The sequence below is a fragment of the Chelmon rostratus genome, chromosome 14 (assembly GCF_017976325.1).
Source record: "Chelmon rostratus isolate fCheRos1 chromosome 14, fCheRos1.pri, whole genome shotgun sequence".
Lineage (NCBI taxonomy): Eukaryota > Metazoa > Chordata > Actinopteri > Chaetodontiformes > Chaetodontidae > Chelmon > Chelmon rostratus.
The window spans coordinates 23,564,027-23,585,095 of record NC_055671.1 but is presented as its reverse complement, the minus strand read 5'-3'; the positions used below and the strand labels follow the sequence as shown (position 1 = coordinate 23,585,095).

General features: G+C 40.9%; 1 protein-coding gene across 1 annotated transcript in view; it reads right to left on the bottom strand.

The window, feature by feature from the left end:
• The window catches only part of doc2b (double C2-like domains, beta), a 119,244-nt gene that overhangs the window by 42,988 nt on the left and 55,187 nt on the right, over positions 1–21,069 (bottom strand). The window contains exon 2 of the mRNA XM_041952881.1: positions 19,745–19,824. Coding sequence (XP_041808815.1) covers positions 19,745–19,824 — 80 coding nt within the window. The remainder of the gene's footprint in view (positions 1–19,744; positions 19,825–21,069) is intronic.

The window sequence follows — 21,069 nt, the reverse complement described above, 5'->3', positions numbered from 1 at the left end:
ATTAATGTTGCGAGACAATTTGCTGCCCACACAACAGCAGATGTTACTGTACACAGAAATGAACATTATTAATTCGTAAGGGTCTGAATTTGCAAAATGCATGAAAAGAAACCTGAAAAATAAAAAACAACTATCTCACCCTCATTATGTTCAGTTTCCTTGACAAAGCTGATATTTTATGATAGATGATAACCGACTGATGTTAAATTTAAGCATATTTTCTCCCGAAAAACATGCAGAGGAGATGGAGGTACTTTTTTCAACCCTGAGTGATGCCTGCAGGTTTCCTCTCTGGCTTCATTCAGCAAACAACTGCCCTTAATAATGTAGGAGAATGTGCATGGAGCCTGAGAGGCAAAACCTGGGGCAAAAAAAGGCTGCTCACTACCCTCTGCACTGCTCATTAAGCCTAACCGCTGTCAGCGCAAGCTAATTAGAGCTTATCAACATTTTGATCAGCTCTCTTCTCTCATCAACAGAGACTTTGGCAGCTGGACAGTCAGAGGACAACATTTGGAGAGATGTTAGGTAGTGAATCAAACAGAAACTGTAAAGGTGCAGGACGCTTTCCAGAATCACCCCAGCCTCAACTGAAATTAAGCTCACGTGTAACTAAAGTGAAATAAAATAACAGCAGCTATATGTTCAAATATTGAGCCTAATATTTTGAACAAATTCGAGTCTGTTTTTCTCTCCTACATGGACACAAACTGTAGTTTTTGCTCAGTTTTGTACTGCAATCACTGGAGAACATTATTTGCAGCCATTGGCGGCAAATGTTTATCCAACAGTTTTGCAGATTACACAGATAGTTGGCTGTTGCTAGAGTGTATGACAATATTTGGTTAGCAAGCCAGCTTGATAGCAGTCAATATACTTGCATAAAATTATTTAAATGAATGTGAAAGACTGCCTGGAATCATCAGATCATGGACAAAAAGCAAAGACACGTTTAACTAAATGTATAAGTAATGTAGTACAATGAGTGGCTATGTATCTTTTATCCTGTTAACTCATGTCCCCATCTTTCTTTTATGATGGTTAAATATGCATTCAAATATTGCTAAAGGCCTTCATTTGTTTGCATCTGAAGAGAGCACCGCTGAAATGATGAATTCACAGTTAGACGTGAAAGAAAAACGAGCCATGTCGATTGAAATTTGCTTTGATAGCCGGGTCGTGAGGCGCCCGAGGGTTGAACAGCGTAGCTGGGAAATTTATCTTATTCTGAAAGTTTTCTTTAAGGTGAAATATATTATTGTATGGCACAGTACCATGCACCTCTTAAACACGGAGGTGGGGGCTATTTCATATGTAATTTATTGAAAGTATTTATGTATTGTACACTTGGTAGGGCTGCTGACAAACACAAGAATACAACCTTGTTATAAACTGCTTCAATTACAGTCAAACATGCACGCTGATGCATGTCTGCAGCCGTGTTACTGAGGACTGTACAACTCATCCACAGCAACAAGGCAAAGCTGGGAGGCAAAGGGATCCTGCTTTCTGCAGCATCTTGAAAATGAGGCGTTACAACACAGTCAACATTCACTTTGCAACCCCAATCTCTGTGCCAGCCGTGACCCTTTCTCCTCAATCTTGCTCCTTATTTTCTCCTGCCTTATTCAAGCAGCAGCCTGGCTGAACTAAACACGTAAGATATTTGCCAATATAGAACATGCTTGATCCGAAACACTTTTTTTTCCACTGGCAAAAAGAAAGAAAGAATACAAACCAGCTCAGAGTAAAACTGTAACTCTGCTCCAATGAGTTTGGTTTCTACGATTAGATGCTCCTCTGCGTTTTTTTTAATTCAAGATCTTTTTTATTGAAGTTTTGTCAATATAATAAATGTGCAGCACTACATAGGTGTTACAAAGACAGAAAATGAATCGAGGTGTACAACATCAATCACGGCATGCACAAATAACATATATGAGAAAAAAATAAAATAAAATAAGAATAAATAAATCCCTCCCCTGTCACTGCCAGTTAACTAGTCGCTGTATCAGATCACTGCAGTACCACATGTAAACAGAGAGTAAAAAGTGTAAAAAGCTGAGCTGTATTCAAGGGCCAAGCCATTACAGGTTCTGGAATGCTTCTAGAAAGGGACCCCATGTCTTCTGGAAGTTCTTATTTTATTGTTGAAGTGAGTATCTAATTTTCTCCAATTTAAGGCAGGACATGGTGTCCTCCAACCATTGTTCATGAGTGGGAGGGGAGGTATCCTTCCACCTGAGCAGAATTGCTCGTCAAGCCAAAAGGGAGGCGAAGGATAAAGTGTGTTGCTTAGTCGTAGTTAATTTCTTCACCCCTCCCCCTCCCATGACCCCAAACAGAGCGGTCAGTGGGTTTGGTTCCAAATTAATGTTTAACACTCAGGAAAGCGTATGAAAAACTTCCCTCCAATATTTGTTAAGGCTTGAACAGGACCAGTATGGATGAGGGATGCTTCCACATTTTTACATTTGACACGGTATGGACTAATATCTGGGTATATGGAGGACAGTTTTGCTTTTGAGATATGGGCCCTGTGAACCACTTTAAATTGAATTAAGCAACGACGTGCACAGAGTGAGGCTGAATTGACCAATTTGAGTACGGAAAGCTCGTCTGCGTTTTTGCTGATTTTCAGCTGTGCTTCTTGAGCGTGTTTTCCTCACAACAAAGTTACTGAGACGAGTTGATTGGAGAGGTTAACGTGCCGTCTTCATCTGCCTCTATTGTCGCCCTCGTCAAACACCTGAGCTTTCATTTCGGCGGAGGCGCGTTGTGTGGGGTTGGACTGCGATGAACAGACAGCTGCGTCACGCCGCTGATTGCGCGAGCACACTGTGAATACTCCGTTGATCATAATTACCGAGGGTTGGAGAAAAATGACCACTGCGAAAGGCAGATGGGTAACATGCATCAGTGTATCCACACGCCACCCATCTCACACATACTCATTCATAACAGTTCCATTGAATAACAGCCTTTAAATGCTGTGAAATGAAGTTGAGCTGTCTTTGTTTTGGGGATTAGGAGCTTCCTTGGCATCTCTCAGAGGAAGTGGGGGGTGTAGTGGGTCTTGGCATGTGTGCGGGTGTCGGGTTTGGAGCTGGAGTTGAACTGAAAACATCATAATGAACAGAAAGAGAGTTATGTTGACTGAAGTCACGTTCAAATAATGCAATGTGCATACACGCAGCTTTATTAACTCTAGATGTGAAAGACCTGACTATATACAGAGTGAATCAATCAAAATCATATAAACCAGTGTGTGTTCAGTAAATAATTTCCATATGTACCTCATTATGTTGCAGAAATAGTTACTTGGTATACAGCTCACAACTTGCATCCATCAGTTTTATTTTTATTTATCATTATTATATGGCGTACTCTGAACGTGTCTCTGTCTTTAGTTCAGTCTTGGATTCTATGTAAATTCAGTGTGTTGCTAATTTGACCTGCTTCATTCAGATCAGTGCAAAACTAGACCTACAGAAAGACTAATTCTAGGGTTTGTGGGACAATTCTGGTTTTTCCAGCTTGGGTTTTATTGTTGCAGTTTTGGTCATTTGTCCTGTTGGTAAAAATCTCAAACTCATCGCTGAGATCTGGCAACATCACCACATTTTAAAAAGGAGTCAGATGAGGCAGGAAACATAGACCAGACAGGTTTTAAATAAATGTTTAAACTTAAACATCCACCACAGTTTACAGTTTATTTTTCCAGATCTCAGTAATTACTCTGGTGAGCATATTGTAGTCATAACCGGTAAAAACTATGATATTATGGGCCAAATTATAGGAATTACTGTTATTCTGCAACATAGTTATTGCATCGTGATTTTTTTTTTATTGTAAGTCTTTTAGAAGAACTTCATATTTTATACCAGGCAGTAACATAACGGTGTAATATCATCAGACAGGTGACAATGGCGCTTTTGTCCCCAGTGAAAGGTGCAGCAATGCGAAAAGCCACTGATCCTGTCATTGATAATGATGATTCAGTACGCCCAGGTCAGCCGGAGGATTGGGTATTGAAGGATGATTAAGATTCATGTATTGCACACATGTTGCACTAACGTGAACAACAAAGATTTCATATTTAGTGGTCTGTAGTTCAGGTTAAAGGTACGTTTCCTGATAAATACCATAACACTGAACTGAGTCTGCAAAGCTGCAGATTACAGCACTGCAACTGTGTGTGTTGTTACTTATTCAAGTTGTTCGTACAGTTGTTTCTTATGTTTGTTTTCCCAGTTCATGTTCACGTATTTTCTGGTTTCCTTTTCATGGCACAATTTCCTAAGAAGACTCGATAAGGTTTCATGTTATTTATGTATGAAGCCTTAGGACAAACAGTTCATTCTGAGCTAATACTGTTCATGTGTATTTTCTAAGCCGTATGTCCCACATGGGTGCTTGTTTTCCACGGAGCCTCTTCATCATCGGGGCATATGTCTTCATTACCATATCTGACTGGCCTTGTATCATGCAGCTGGAGGAAGCATCAATCACCAGGAGCAGCAGATAACAGGATGGATGAAACGGGGCATTGATCTCAGCCAGAAGGAGCTGACGCACAGTCATGTAAAAGAAGGGGTTAATGCTTCGGGGGCCACCTGGGATCCGCAAAGGTGCTCAGGTCAAGGCTACTTGAGGCGATCCCGGAGTGATGGAAGCAGGCAAAATGGAGAGTCGGCAGATGGGTCCCGTTCATCACCAATGACTGTCAACACTGATGATGGAGGGGCTTGAGGAGGAGCGGGCTGGGGGTGGAGGTTGTGTCGCGGGTCACGTTGGGACACATTAGTCCCAGTGCCAGTTAGGTTATTGATAACGTGTCATTGATTTGGTGGAAAAACGCAGCAGGAACGGGGGAGAGAAACTAAAGCAGCTCATAAGCAGCTATTGGCTCTGCATGCATGTTTTAAATGATCTCATGGGTGAGCAGCTAAGCTAAGACGCAACGCAACACACATTTCCAACAATAAAAGGCAGCCATAGTAAACATTTTCGTGTCAGTCCAGCTGAATCTAACAGCAAGGTCCTGTTTGCAGAGCAGCCATTTGCATTAACATTCAACAATAACATTAAATATCCATTACAGAAGAGGTACCAGTTCCTCCACAGCAGCACACGCCGTGTTTTCAGTTACGACACATCTGACGGAGAAACTCCCAGCGCAGCCCAGACTCACAATAACATGTTGGATTTGTACATTTCTGCAAACCACAGATATGTTTCATTTGTAATGCACAAACATTGGTGTCATATCAGTGTTCCTACAATAAATATCAAAGTGATGTAGCTCGGACTACTGCTGCAGGGATTTTTCTCATCAGGAGGTGGAGGTGGAGGCATCACCGCCTCCGTTCGAGCCATGTTTGTGGCTACAAAACCAGGTATTTTTAATGAGGTGTCGGGACGTTTTCAGGTTGTGCTTGTGGTTATTTTAAGACAAAACTTGATCATTTCCTAACCCTAACATGTAGCTCCTGTGCCTAAGCCTAACGGTAAAGAAATGGAAAGTTTGGTTTGCAGAAACGTACAATGCCAACATTTCTTCTGGCGATCATCACTGTCTGTGTCCCACTCTCTTCCATGTGGTCGTATTGGAAAAAAGTAATCAAAGACGTTAGAATATAAACTAAACCCTCTTGAATTTTCAGCATGTTTGCTGATAGATACCATGTGAACCCCACAGTGCAATAGGGCCAACACATAGAAGACAGGAACACTTCTCACACCTGGAAAAAGATTAAAAACTAATTGTGGTTGGTGGCGAGAAATCTCCAGGAAGATCTTAAAAGGCAAAATACAAAGTTTTCAAATTGTCAGTGCCTTTGCAATAATAAAATAAAATAAAAGGGTTGAGTATATTGATTTATTGCACTCTAAAACAAAACAGTATACTATATAAGACAGTAGTACGTGAGAATATGGGACACAGTATCTTGATGTTGATGGTGCATTATTTTTTTTACTTAGTGTAAAATAATTCAAGGTAGCTTCACTTACTCATTTTGTTCTGATTGAAGGTTTGTGCCAGCAGATATTAATCAACCTTGGGAAGCTTTGCAAACAGCAAACAAGTGTTTGTCTGAGGATTATTACTCAGTTACTGGGTTTGTGCCAGGATCACTGACCCACTTTTCAAACTTTGACATTTTTTGCTCAACACAGAATAAGTGCAAACCAACAACTCGCTTCATCGACTCGAGGAGATTCGTGGAAGGGCTTCCAGAAGGGGAGAACAGAAGAAAGGGAAAGCTGGTTCACCAAAAACACAAATAACAACACCTAATTACAACTAACGACCTGAAAAACTTTGATTCATGGTGTGTAACGACTTCACGTATCTGAGGAGGGAGTTTACCTTTACTTAATCTGTACGTTGGTTGACCTTCGGTCCACTGTCGTCAATCACTGCGGTGCTTTGCGAGCTCTTGTCAGTATTTGTTATCAGAGTGTTTGCTTTTAATCAGCTGACTCTGTGAGTAATAATTTACAATATGCAGCACTGTGCAACCAGGTAGGAATGAGAGCAACATTAATTCATACGAAACATCTCTTTGTGTTGTTACCAAGTAATGAAACCATATTCTAAAGAGAATGAGAGGGAGCTGAGAGGAGGTTGGAGGGGTTGACGATGGGTTATAGGGGGCTCACTGGGTCTGGACGTGGGTTGAAGACTAAGGATTGATTAGAGGGGACTGGCTGGGATGTGGGCTTGTCTCAGCGGCTTACCTTCTTGTATCTGGGGACAGGAAGCTGTTTTTTTTTTCCAGCAAACATAAAGCAGCGACGCAGAGACGACGAAAGCATGCAAAAGAATAAGGTGGAGGAGAAAAAGAAAAATGACATTGAGCATGTGAAAATAAAGCTGAGAAATACAAACAGAATTAACATGCAAAGAGAAATATGACTCAAAGAGAAATGAAAGGAAGCCATATGTATGTTTCCTGGACTGCTTTAGAGTAGATCAGAGCGCTGCCGATTGAAGCTTCACTGAATTCAAACAGTCTGTTTTTACAGTAATTTTGAACACACTTGTTAGTTAATCTACTTACAATTAAAGCCAACTTTAATTTAATTGCAGTTGGAGACAATAAGTAAAGCAGTGTGAGTTACAAAGACTTCAGGACCTCTTCATCACAGCAGGTGATTTCCCCACAAATGAAGGCAGAGAAATGAAGTAGAAGTTTCAACACATACAGATTATTAACTCTGGTCCACCTTCATCAACCACAGCTCGACTCCAGCTTTCCACTTAACAGATGCGAGACTGATATCCATCTCATCTCACTTTTGTGATGCACTGCGCTGCTAACCTTTAAGATGATGATGCACAAGCTTAACTAAATCTAAACAAAAAGCGCCAGTATTAATCGTCAGGACATGAATCACTATTGATTTTTGCTGCGGCCGTGACATAGCAGCTACTCACTTCGGCCTCTCTGAATAGCCAACCTGGAAAGACATTTCATCAATATTTAGAGCTGAAATGTGACACGTTGAACAATAAAAATGAAGCATTTCTCAGATTTCTCAGATGCTACTGTACTGCAGGGATTACAAATGGAGACAAGTTGTTTTACGAAGACGTTTTATGTAAAACCAGCAGAATGAAAACAGATACAAACGAGGATAATGAATAGAAAGAGCAAAAACATATCTAAGAAACAACCTTAGTGTGTGTGTGTGTGTGTGTGTGTGTGTGCGCGCTCCCACACACGAGTGCGTGGGCTCACAGGGCAATGAAAGGCCAGTCTGCAGAAGAAGAAAGAGAATGAAAGACTGCAGTGGAGTGTTAAGGTAGGTTGTAGTGTAGGCGGTGCGGAATAAACAGGTCTTGGATCAGCGACTGAATAGTGAGACAGCGTCTGATTCACTGATAAGGGCAGGAAACGTGTTTTTCTACGAGGGGAGGCGCTGCCTTAGTAAAACCGTCTCCATGCAGCTATTTGCTTTAATAAGCGTGGGATGACAGGCGGGGATACGACAAGGTGTGACTGCACTTAAAGGCAGGAAGTATAATAGCAATGCATCAGGACATGAGGTCAACTAAAAGCTTTGTAAAGCTCTAGTACAGCATGTGAAAAACAATATACTGGCACCTTTGACAGAACATCAGAATTTGCACTTATGATAAACACAACGCCGGATCTGAAAACGTGGATGCAGCAATGTTGTTTTTATCATCTCCGTAAAGTATAAACAAATATATTTTGGATTTTTTTCTGTCATTTCTGCCCAGATATCCAGACGAGCCTGTCTCCTGAAAAACAGACTGAATCTGAAAGAGACAGAAACATATGCTACAGTCTCAGGCAGCAACCTCCAGACCTGAAAAAAGAAGCTAACGCAGAAGAAACCTGCAGTTCCTCGGTTGGCCACTTGAGGCTGGTTCCAATAGTGAATCAATCCCCATAGACCCCCATGTAAAAATGCCCAATGTTAAAGCAGAAATAAACAGCCTGGTACAAAAAGCTGTTTTGCTCTCTATAGCTAATTTCCTTGTTCATGACAACTTAACAGGGGTGAATTTTATATCATTTTTTAGACTCGCTCATTTACTACTTAACTACACACACACTTAGCTAAATTATATACATTTTAGTATATTGGTACATTTCATTTCATTGCTATATTTTATTGTTTACTGTTAATATACATTTTAGTGTATTTCAGCTGCTGTCGGTACATTTCGCTGGTATATTTCATTGTTTATTGTTTAGTATATTTTTATTGTCTAGTATATTTTCATTCTGGTATATTGTTAATTGCATTTACGAATAATTTTATTGCATGTTGGTTTATTTTATTCTAGTTATCTTCATTTTATTCTTTCTAATCTTTCTTATCTTTCTTATTATCTTGTTTCTAACATGGGGGTTGCAATGCAAAGAATCTTGAATCATTTGAAATGCATTAATGCTTAAAATTATGCATAATTATGTTTGTGGCCGCTTGAAAGGGGGCCAAGGTTTCAGCAACTGGGCTTCGTCTGGCCCACCTCGGCTCCAACCACGCTCCACCCGCTCATTGCTCATTTTTGGATTAGCTGGGAGTTTGGTTAAGTCAGGCCAAGGTGGCAACGGCCGGCGCTGTCAGAAACATGTGGGTGACGTCATGGAGACTACGTCCATGTTCTATACAGTCTATGCTCAGGAACAAACCGGACCCTCACCCCCCTGACAGAAGTGTTTTAGTAGCCTAACCACATGCAGAAAGCAGGACACCATCCTCAGTCTCTGGTGTTAAACTCCTGCGCTTTGTACACCCATTATTTACTCCAACCACCCACATACGACTTCTGTGCAGCACAAGAAAGTAACACTTCATGGACTGGAAAAACACAGTGAGCACAGTGAACATAATCAAGGCAGCAATTACATTTGCTCCAAAACATATCTGATAAAACAATTCTGCAGAATATAAATAGGTTGTTGAATAATGGGAGACGAGGTTTCCATAGACACAAATAGCATATTTACAAGGCTCTTAAGTTAGGTGAATACCTAATTATATCCTGCAAGACTCAACTATATGGCTGCTAAAAAACAAAGGAATACTGCAGGGATTTAGCACTGCAGCTCCACAAAATCCATTGTTACAGACAATCAAAGCAGCACAAGCTGAGATATCCTGACTTTTAGTTCCTCGTGTGTCCTGAGATCTAAAAGTGCTGGATCCCATAATGCAACCAAGCATCTTTTCTTCAGACCCTCCCTGCCTGATAAACACCCGTGCCTGTCAAACTCTTTCTAACCAAAACATGCGTTTGCAATAACCCAGTGAAGAGATTATGTTGTGCTGTGCAGAGCACACCGGCTGCAAAGTTTTGAAGAACTTGGACAGCGATGCTGAGCTGAAGCCAACTGTGAAGGAAGCAAATGGCCCATTTTGGCCACTGAAACGTTTCCAAGAGCCCATGAACTTCCTCAGGAACTCAGGAAATTTGCCACACTCAGGGTACACTGACTCTCTGGCCCTGAAAAAGTCCCTGCTATCAAGGCAGTACTTTTTGTTTGACCGATCATGAAGGTTTGAAGAGCTGAATGCTGCTGATTCAGTATGTGTACAACATTCATTCAGCAATCTGAGCAGCAGTTGTTCAGATATTTTGCCGTGCACTGAACTGTTGACAGATGAATAGACAAGCTGACAGACTGGCGAGTATTGCCATCCAATGGGTCCACCCCGGGGGGCCAGCAGGGGCCACAGCCAACCTGATACAATCGCCGGCCCCCATTCTGGACTGTTGTGGAACTCAGTGTTAACTGTACTGTATTAGTCCATGCACATCAAATAATGAACTGTAAAATAAGAAACCAAAGTATATCAGTGTGCGATTCCTTAACTCTAATATTGACATAGCTTTCAGAACATCCTTGAAATTCCATTATGCTACCCCTGTGAAAAAATTCTGGGGTCGCCACGGTCACCATCCTTCGGTCCTGCTGCTACTGAGGCAAAACTGAACAACAAACCTAAACAAGCACCGGCCCGTCAGGCCATTAAGAAGCTTCTACATGTGAGCACAGGGAGATGCAAAACAGACCTCAGATCAGCTGTGAACTGTTCCCAGGCAAGATGACAAATTGGAAAAGTCAGGTGTGAGTGGAACCGCTTAGAAGATGCGATGCGGATGCCAGCGAGTGCCGTAAGGCTTCCAGGCTGCTGTGTCTGAGGTGCAGGACCCGGAAGGCTGACACGGGGCACTTATTGGCCGTTAATAGGCTGTTTCTTATTTTCAATGGAGCTGAGGGGGATTGCTGAAACTCATCAACATTTGGCAGTTGTTCTTTAGCGAGAGGTGTAAGATTGTTTTGGCCTGTAATTTTTCAGCTCTTGTGAAGCTGAGTAGCTGGAACAAAAGCAGAAGAGCGAGGGCTGCATCTTTCCATACAGACAGGCCTCCTGCGGTGAGTCATTCTTTGGATAATTTTATGGTTGTGTGGTGATGTGGTGAGGCATAACAAGCTATAAGGATGCCTGCAGTAGAACTGAAGTACAATGACAGAGACAATCTCACTTTGCCTGATTTTAGCTGCGCTGTAATGCTCAGGTGACAGGAGCTAAAGAGGCAGGGTGCTCCTTGGTGAAATCTTAAATAGTTCAAAGTAGAAATGAATGGTTATTTTATGTTTGCATCAGGTGAATAGCTCACGTTACAGCAGGTAAAGCTGTCCGACATCATTATCATCGGACCGGCAGCTTCAGAAAACACCATTCATGCTTTTATTTACAAAGTGCACTAAGATGTGTTTTAGCTTCTTGTAGCGTCGCTGCAATAACTTATAGTGGTTTAATAATAAACATCTGATGAATTCAGCCTTCCTCTATCATCTAGACAAATTAACTTTGAGTTTCTTGCATAAATACTTTTGTAAGGGTAGCTGGCTGCATGCGCATGTATTGCCTCAAATAAGCATATCAATGTAAATGCATAGAAAAGAAAGACAAGAACAAATATCTGACTTTGCAGAATCTTAACTCATCACTGAATTGAGAACAAAACCGGAAGAATTAAATGTCAGGATGCTGATAGACGTTGACCAACCATAAATTTTTTCTTACATAGTTTTCCAAAAGAAGAGTCAGTACCAACTGTTAGGCAAAATAAATGTATAATATACTATATACTCTATTATTCTCACCTTCATGTACTTTCACATAAGGGTTACAGAAACACTAAACAGTCTCAAATGAACTATGCTGATGTCTGTCACACCGCGGTGAGGTCTGTCTCGTCATGGGGTTTTTTGTCTTGTCATTTCCTGTTTTATTTTGAAGGTCTAACTCTCCTCTCGTTTCAGAGAACTTGCCCTTCCTCGTGTGTCCCGTGTGTCCGCCCTGATTACCCATTGTTTCCACCTGTTCCTGATTACCCTCCACGTGTTAAATAGTCTGCGTCTCCCTTGTCTTGTGCCAGTGTGTCTTTATCCGTCGGCGATTCACCCGAGCCTGTCTTCCCCGTTCGTCCTTGCCACAGCCACAGTCTTTGATTCAGTAAGCTCTTGTTTCCTCCTCGTGAGTGTTTTTGTTTGTAAGTTTGATATTTTAGTTTTCTGATTTATTTTCGTAGATTAGTCTTCAGCCGAATTGTTTTCCTCTTCATAGAGCGATTTTCTGTTGTTTCTGTTTTAGCATCTTACCTTTTGTTCTTCCGCTTTTAGGGGAGTACTTTTGATTTCATAGTTTTCCTTATCTAGCTTCGTTTTCCCAGTAGTCATAGTCCATTGTGTTTTCCTCCCTCTGGAGCGTTTTTTGTTCTTAGTTATTTCCTTTACTTAGTGTTTTCTAGTTTATCCTCATAGTGAGCGTTTTCTGTTATTTTCTTGATAGCCATAGTTATAGCCTTAGGCCTAGAGTAATTATATAGCCCATTTGTTTGACACTCATTGAAGTGGATCTTGAGTTGAATATTTCAATAAAGATCTGTGTGTTCAAACTCTCTGCATCTGAGTCCCGGCCTGACAATGTCAAACTAAACTACCTGGGCTGGATGACAAAGAAGAACAGATTTGTTCATGGTTGAACTGGTTGGTGAAATGGACACTTCTTGCAGTTTTATGCTGATCAACCATGCGGCTGCCTGATAACTGGAGAGGATCTGCACCTTGATCAATATTGGCTTATTCATTACATTGAAGCGCCGCTGTCATTACAACATTTGGACATTCAGTTCAATTCATTATTGACTTTGTAGTCCTTAAGCTCTGCCCTCCAATTCTCTCCTCTTTTTGTAGGATGGCGAGGGCGTGAAGTGACAGATCTGGACATCAGTGACTGCATTCGAGTGGATTTAGTTCGAACATGTGTGCTCTGTTCTGGTTCAACTGGAAATTCAGCATGACACATACAGAAGTATTACAGTCTGTAGCTTTAAAACCAGTGACGTTATTGAGTTTTACTCAAAGGCTGAGATTTTAGACCAAACTCTTTTATCTGCGTTTGAGTTATGATGATCCTACACATCCTGACTTCTCCAATAGAGCATGTAGAGGAAGTGCTCTGAGCTATTTCCGTCTCCGAGTGTCTACATGCATGTATTCCCCTTTAAATCAATTAAAGTCTAATTCAAGGGGCTAAATTGACTTATTTCCATCATGTGAGCCATTACAATGGATGTGGCCTGATTCACTTAGCGCAGTGAGCAGCTTGTGAAGACGGTGAAGCTATAGATGGACTGATGTTAACGAGAAGAAACTGTGAGTTCAGACATAATCTTTGCTACATCTGAATGAAAAGTGCTTCATAATTAACCACATTTTCTTTTCTAATTGCTGTTATTATCAGGAATCATACAGGCTGCTAACGAAGTGCTGATGAAGATACTCTGATTACTTTTTTCAGTAGTTATACAGCTTAAAATTCAGAAAAAGCTGCAGTTCCACTGCATGGTACGGCTTGGCTCAACTCTACTTGCTCTATTTTCATTTTCCACTGTGGATAGTACTTTTTCGAGGTTCCAGACGCGCTGAGCCAAACTAAAAGGTGACGTACACCCATATCCTCCGTTATTAGATTAGCGATGGATGAGAATGCGAGCTGAGCAGGGGGAAACGTTAGCGGTGAAGGTGTCAGCTAGCAGTAAATGTCCAGTGTAGGTTTCAGTTTGTCAGTGAACGAAAGCCCAAAGCAAAGCTCCTGTGTTGTTTCCCCAACTGCTGGGAAGGTGAGGAGGGCGGGGCGTCACTGCGACGGCCAGCTAAAAGTCCCACCTACGCTGAGAAAGAAATGTCTGCACTGGAAAACGAAGCAGAGGAAAGTACTTGAGTCGTATCATACTGCGGAAATGTGGCTTCTGTTACTTTTGGTGTCAGATTTTTATACCTGCTTATGCCCTGATGATAAATTACAGACACAGTATTCTCGGCCGTGGTGGTCAGTCTGCAGACGTAAATCAGGTGCCGTGATTATTTGTATGGATTTACAAAAACCCTCCTCCAATATTTTGCACCATTAAGAAAGGAACGCCTTAAAATCCAGATCCAACAGGAAGCTTCTCTGGTCTGTTACTAGCTTCAAGTAAATTAGATTTACTGAATAAGAAAAATGCTAATGTGTTGTTTCGCACCTAAATAGGGGGTTGCAGTTTTTGACTTTCTACATTTGTTAGACACAGAAGGTGTGAATTTACCACATTACAAAGCCGTCTGATATGTGCTGCACAGCTAGAATATTCCCTCTTCATCTGTCGGCCTCTGGTTGCATTATGATGTACTTAAATAGAATTGCTTCATATAATGAGTAAATAGCCATTAACTGGCAACTATTCTCTAAGTAATATTACATTTTATTGACAGATGGCGTGATAGTCATCACTGTTTGTGGCTCCACCATTTGTGCCCACACCCAGAGCTTAATTGAAACAGTATTTGATGTCACTGGAATGGCTTTGGTTCAAATGAACACTTTCCCCTCCAGCAGTGATTTGCTTTGTTGTATGACGCCAGTAGATGCAAATATCCCTGTTCTTCTCATAAAACAGTCCTACAGGATAGAGAGCAGGAGCTCCAAAGGGAAAGTTTCTGCATTTGTCCTGTACGGTGTAAAGAAAAAAAGGATGGCAATTTGTCATTTTGCCACGTAAAAGTCGCCTTCATTAAAAAACTAAAAGGTAATTATCAAATAGTTTTGGCTCTCGGACTGTTGACATGTGAAGGTGAAGGATGTGATGAAATGTTAACAAGAGTTTAAGTGCTGTTTGTTCTTCTTGTTGCTTGGTTGGATTTCTACTTTTTCTAATTAATTCCAGTTAGGAAATCCACAGACTTTATGTGTGTGCGTTATCCAAATCGCTCCATTACACGCTCAGAAATATTAACAGGCTTTATCAGTATCCATAAGAACTTTATTAATATACTGCTAATTGTAAAAGACTGAACTAATTGGTGCAACAAGGAACATGCAGTAAGGAAAACAGCATGCTACTCTTGTGCTTTTGTTATTTTTGTGTGCAGTAATGAGGATAAGAGCGGCACACTGAATTACTCAGTCCTGCTTTTTGAATCATACGAAGCACTAAAAAAGAAAAACACACAAAGTGACTCATAAATGATATATAATTTTCTTTGCGACAATAGAGCAGAAGGAAAAAGGAGAAAAAGTGAAAATGCAGAGGTGATGATTGGCGGCTTAATTAGAGGGCAATAATGCAGGTAACATTTTGTCTGTATTGTGTTGGCAATGAAGGGCCTCGGACACGCTGAAATGCGATGAGATGTGGAGCTCGATCCGGCTTCTCGCTGCTGGATCGAGCTGCACCATGTGGTCGAATCGGGTCTCATGCAATAATAGTCCAGAAAATGAATTTTAATGTGGAGTTTTAAATGACATGTCCCTACAAAGCCCTATTTTTAGCTAATTCAAATCCAAAAAAATCATTCATAGCAATGGTGGAGGACAATCTAAGATATGCTGTCATTACAGAAAGGAATGGAGGAGAACATTACAAGCCATCCAGTTCTGAAGTCATCACCACAGTCCCGTTAAATTGCACTGATTATTTCAAAAACACAAAGAGCATCATACCAAGACAGCAAGTTGTCAGTTTCAAACAAGAGAGGGTTTAAATAACAGAGAAAAAACGTCTTAAAATTGATCTGCAGTATTAAGCAATCCTTCATTACACAGTCGCCAAATTGGAGAGGAATCAGACAGAGAGAAGAATGAGTGATCTCAATATTTGAATTAAAATGTTGATATTTTGACATCTGGGAACAAAAGAAAAAAATTAATATTCCTCACCCGTTTCAGTGGTGTTAGAGGAGTTAATGACTAAATGGATGAAAGCGGCTCTGGGTTCGTGACAGTTGTGTCTTTCAGTTGTGACTGTTCTCTGATAAATACTGAAACATTCGTTCAGTTTGTCAAAAACTGCAGCTCTTTCTTTCACAAACTCGCTGAGCTCCGCGCCCTTTGTGGAGCTCTCGTGTATCATTCAGCCCAGGCTGGATTTTAGGCTTTGGTTTTTCCATTTTGAGAGGGTCAGCGTGGTTACGAGTAGTTGAGCAGGTGGAGTTGTATATACAGATAAGCCCCTCTGCATTCCCAGCATCGACACATTATTCCTTTAGAAAGCCTTTTTTATGCAAATCCAATCTTCCTTGTTGGAATAATCATCAGACCAGCGGCCTTTCGTGCCCTCTTTTAACCTCTTTTCTTTGCTTAACTTATGCTGTCTGATAACCTGCTGTCAGTTTCTCCAATGCACGCTCTTTATTTTTCTGACTAAATGCCAATGTTATGATAATGTAAGCATTGTAAATGTGAGCTATCACTGCTGCACAACTATGAAACCCTGTCTCCACTGCACACCTTCACTCTAACCTGCTCAGCAGTCGCTAACATCTGGTTAACCTTCTCCAGTTCCTCCACATCCAATCAGAGAAATGGTTAATTACGCTCAGCACGCCTAGTCACAGTTCCTATTAAAGACAACAAAAAAACAACAAAAACAAATCGATGGAAAGTGTTAAAGAGAGAAAAAGCTCTTTCCCTGGTCAGCCAGGCAGCAGCTGAAGTCCAGCAGCAGAGCAGTATAGAAAATAACCAACATAAATCAAGATGGCCCGGTGCCCACTCTGCTGGCCGACACTCCTGCCAACACCGGCTCCTCTGATGCCCACTTTCCTCACAGCGACCATTCAGGCGGACAGATAGGAAGAGTTATAGCTGCTGACGACAGCCGTGGCTGTCAGAACCAGCTCTTCATCACAACAAGCAGACGAATCAGAGGGGATGACACCTCCGGACTCGTATTTCCTGTACACCGGATCAAATCTTTATTAAAAACTAGATGTGGTTGAGCTGTTGCACTCCCCCTCCAATACGCTGGATTTTTTGTTGATTGTATATTATTTTCACAATCGATAAATGCTGCTATGGCTGACCATAGGAAGTCTGTAGCCCGTATTGATTCAGTTACGACGTTCATCCAGCGTGATCTACAGCTCCTTGATATACAGCCTGTTTCAGCTATTCAGCTTTGTCGCACTTTCGAACATAAATAAGGAAATAAAAATGGCTTTTGAATAAAAACTGAACGTTGCGTTTTGAATTTTATTGACTTTTCACAGCAACGGCTAATAACTTAAAAACTGCACAGCCATTGAACTTTATCACAAACATGTTTTTGAATAGAAATTCATAATTTTGCATTTCATCAGTGTTTGACCAACTTTTGACCTCAGCTTTGAGTGAGATTTGTTCCTGGAGGATGGTGGGGGCGGTGCTGCTCTAATCTCAACCCCGAGCAACACCCGATGAATTCATTAAATTAGACAAATGACTGTTACATACCTGCCATGTTAATGTGACGGAAATCCAGGAGCCACCCCCACCAACCACACACAAGCGAAAGAAGACAGTAAGCATGATGTACCATTTAGAGAGCAATTTAAAAGCCCACACTCATAGAAACTGTGGTTACAGTATATAACCACATTCAACCACTGCTATACCATAATACGTCCACCTGTTCATCTGTGTCGATGTCGTGGCATTTTGGCGTGAAAGCGTGTGTCACACGCCAGAAGCGTGAGTTGGAAGCACTGATTTCATTGAAGTGCGCAAGTGAAACCCGAAGTGTTCAATATGAAATGAATAAAAAAGACGTGAGAGATAAATAATCGTACATATAATCTGGATAAAATACAGCGCTCTCACCCTTCTGCCGATCACATGCCCCCAGCCTCTCTTAAACAAGCTGAACGACTGCTATCATGCTGAAATGTAGCCTGCTAGCCCTGCCTAGCCAGATATATATATATATATATATATATATATATATATATATATATATATATATATATATATATATATTAAAAAGCAGCAAAATGGCTAATTCTGGTAGCAGTGTTAAACTAGTTAGCTTAAGAGGCAGGGGGCATGTGATTGGCTGAAATGAGAGATAAAACAGGTTAATTAAACCTGCAATTGGGAAAATTTGCTACAATTAAAATTTTGAAAACAGAATTTTGAAAACAGGCATTTTTAATTAATAATTTCTATTATGAAATAAAAATTAACTGTGAAAATGAGGATGAAATACAAGCATTTAACATTAAAGTGCAACGTTTCATTTATTTATTTCACAAACGATTGTTTCATTCTAAAATCTACACATATTAGTCGCTTTACACATGTTATTTATTTCATAAATACTTATTTATTTAGCCTGTCTGATATTGAACATTTGGCTTGACTTGGCGGGGTTTACTGTCTCATCTTAATGTGACAGAGCCATCATTCACACTGTTAGCTACACCTGCTTCAACTAAAAGTGCGATCGTGAGAGGGGTTTACTGGCAGCTCCAGTCTGAATTTAAACATGCGAAGGACGGGTTGAGTTTAACTGACAGCAGTTCAGTATACAGAGAAAGAAACAAAGACAGGGCAGATCTGATAGGAATTAATTAGTGAGTGAGATGAAGTGTTTCTCTTCACAAGATAAATTCAGACCAACCGAGAGGACTGTGGGTATGGCAGGAGTCGCACGTTTTGTCGTTCTGTATGGAAAAGAGGTCAAAATGATGCTCTGTATTTATCAGAAAAACAATTAATCATGGAAGAAGTAAATTTGCATTCACAGCAAACAGCAGTTCTGGCAAATTAACACCTCAAACAGGAGCAGATAAGAAAACAGAGGGTCTTCTCACCACAGAGTGATGAAATATCTAGAAAAAAAAAAGAAATTGAACATAAAAGCTGCTCAAACAATACCCTGTCTTTCACAGAGGCCTCTCTTCAGCTGAGGTAGTGAAAGACGGCGTCCACTTGGGGGCGTATCTGTGTTCCCAGGGTCTTGTGTTCTCCAGTTATATGTAGTTTCAGTGTATGAAAAGTTGGTAATGAGAATATGTTGTGGGAACCCTGCATAGAACCCTTTGTCTTTTCCCATTTGTGCCATATATGTGAATCTGGGGAACATCGGACCCTGGGAACACGAGGAATGACTCCCACCATTTAAGATTTTACAGTTAGCCCAATATTCACTGTCCTTTTGGCTCCGTTTTGGCCTCCATCAATTCCAGTAAAAAATACCTGGCTCTTTGGCTGGTAGATGTCTGACTTTATTCACCAGCTCGTCACACTGACTTCATTTTTCAAACAAAAGCGACTCATTAACGCTGCTTTAAGCTAAGAAACACAGTCGCTTGGATGCACATTCCCGGTCTGTTAGTTAGCAATATGCTTTAGAAATAATTAATGCTTTCTGAGATGAAAATAGCTGTAAATCACAGAGAACTGTGGGACGTGTTAAGTCGCTTCTCCACAGCCTTTTTGCCAGTGCGTGTAGGCTGATACGAGAGTAGGCTGCTACAAAAACATTCATCTTTGACAGTTATATTATTGGACGTGAAAACATATTGAAAAACTGTCATTTGGTTTATATTGATCTGCCTTTTATTGATTTGTTACGAGGTGGTGACTGCTGTTTGTACAGTCAGTCATGAATAATGAGTAAAACTATCAATACGGCCACAACATTTGGGATCAGTTTAGCTAAATCTAACTGCTCTTTGCTCATCTCATGTGAGTTTATTCAGTATAACCAAAGGCCTGATGCTGACTTTGATAAAAGCAGAGACAGTCAGGTGTGACAGCCACAGATAAAGCTAAACTGCAGGTTGACACAGTCCTTTTTTCTCTTTCAAATTAAAGTAATATCCAAGCATCTAGCATTTAGAAGCAGCAAATTAATATCATCGCTCTCGCCATCATGACGGCTCACCTTGGCTTTGTTAATTGTGCAGTGCAGCGCATTGTTCTCCTGGTCATACAGCAAGCTGAAGTCCAAGGTCCCCAATGTAGCTGTGAAGACAGATAAGGACAACAGAGAGGGAAGGAAATCAGTACGTGGAAATTAAGTTCTTCATGGCACGCCGACAGCCTCGCTGGGGAGAGAGGAAACACGAGCCTGCCGGCCTCCTTTCGTCGTTAGAAAGACGAGTCCTGACGGGAAATCTCGCCATGTGATGTGATGTAATAACAGCCATGATAGTCAACATAGAAACAAACGAACAAGAAATGGGCATGTTGAAAATTGGTGAGTTTCGTGTTTCATCAACATTTTCTGTCTCAGTTCGTGATGTTCAGACGTGATTAACGAAGTAATCATATAAATAAGAAACATAGTAAAAAATAAAGAAGACATTCTTAATGTCTCCCCTGGCTGGTAAAATAATGGTTAAATAAAAATAAAAGTGAAAGCGTGGCTGAAGATCTGGTATGTTTAAGATCCTATTCCACATTGATTAAAATAGTAATTAACATGATTTGTGCACGCTCATCTTTCTTCATGCACAGTGCATCAGCAGCACAGCAAACTGTTGCTCATGTAGCTTGATTATCCTGCTCACTGACAACATTACAATGAACACAGGATGGAGAGCACAAAGTGACAGGAAAAGGAGCTTAACGGATGTATTTTTCTAAATGGGCACTTTAGGTGTTACATTATCAAATGAATTGATTGGATTAAATTAAGTTAAAATGTCAATGACATGAATAGTTAGCAGAGAATTAGCAATTGTCTGGAAGTCAGGCTGGTTTCGTTCTTCACAATCCACCAATCCACTGTCCAAGCTTTCAGAGAGGGAGAACAGTGACCATGAGACAGGCAGGAGGACGCAGGCAGACACATGACAGTTTGTTAGTCAGAATTTTAATCAGGTTATAGTCTGAGTGACTTAGCATCCCACGCAAGTCATTTGTAAAAGACTCAAATGTTTTTCTTTCCGTTTAGAGTTACGTGTTGTTGTTGGTTTGGATGAATTGTGTCCTTGGCAACCTTTTCCCGTTTACCTCCGAGGCTTGAAGTGAGACCCCACCTCACCCCTGCTTGTAATTAACCAGCTTTTCTTTAAACTCAGAGGCGACCGCAGCCAATTGAAGTGATGCGGTACTGAGCTGAGACAATTAGTGGCATGATCTCATCCTTTGTCCTTTCAAAATGCCAAGTTACAAAGTGACTTCCGAGATTGATGAAATGTTGTCAGGAGGAAAACAAACAACATAAAAAAAGACGTGTGTGGGCTTCAAAAGGCTCTAAAGCAT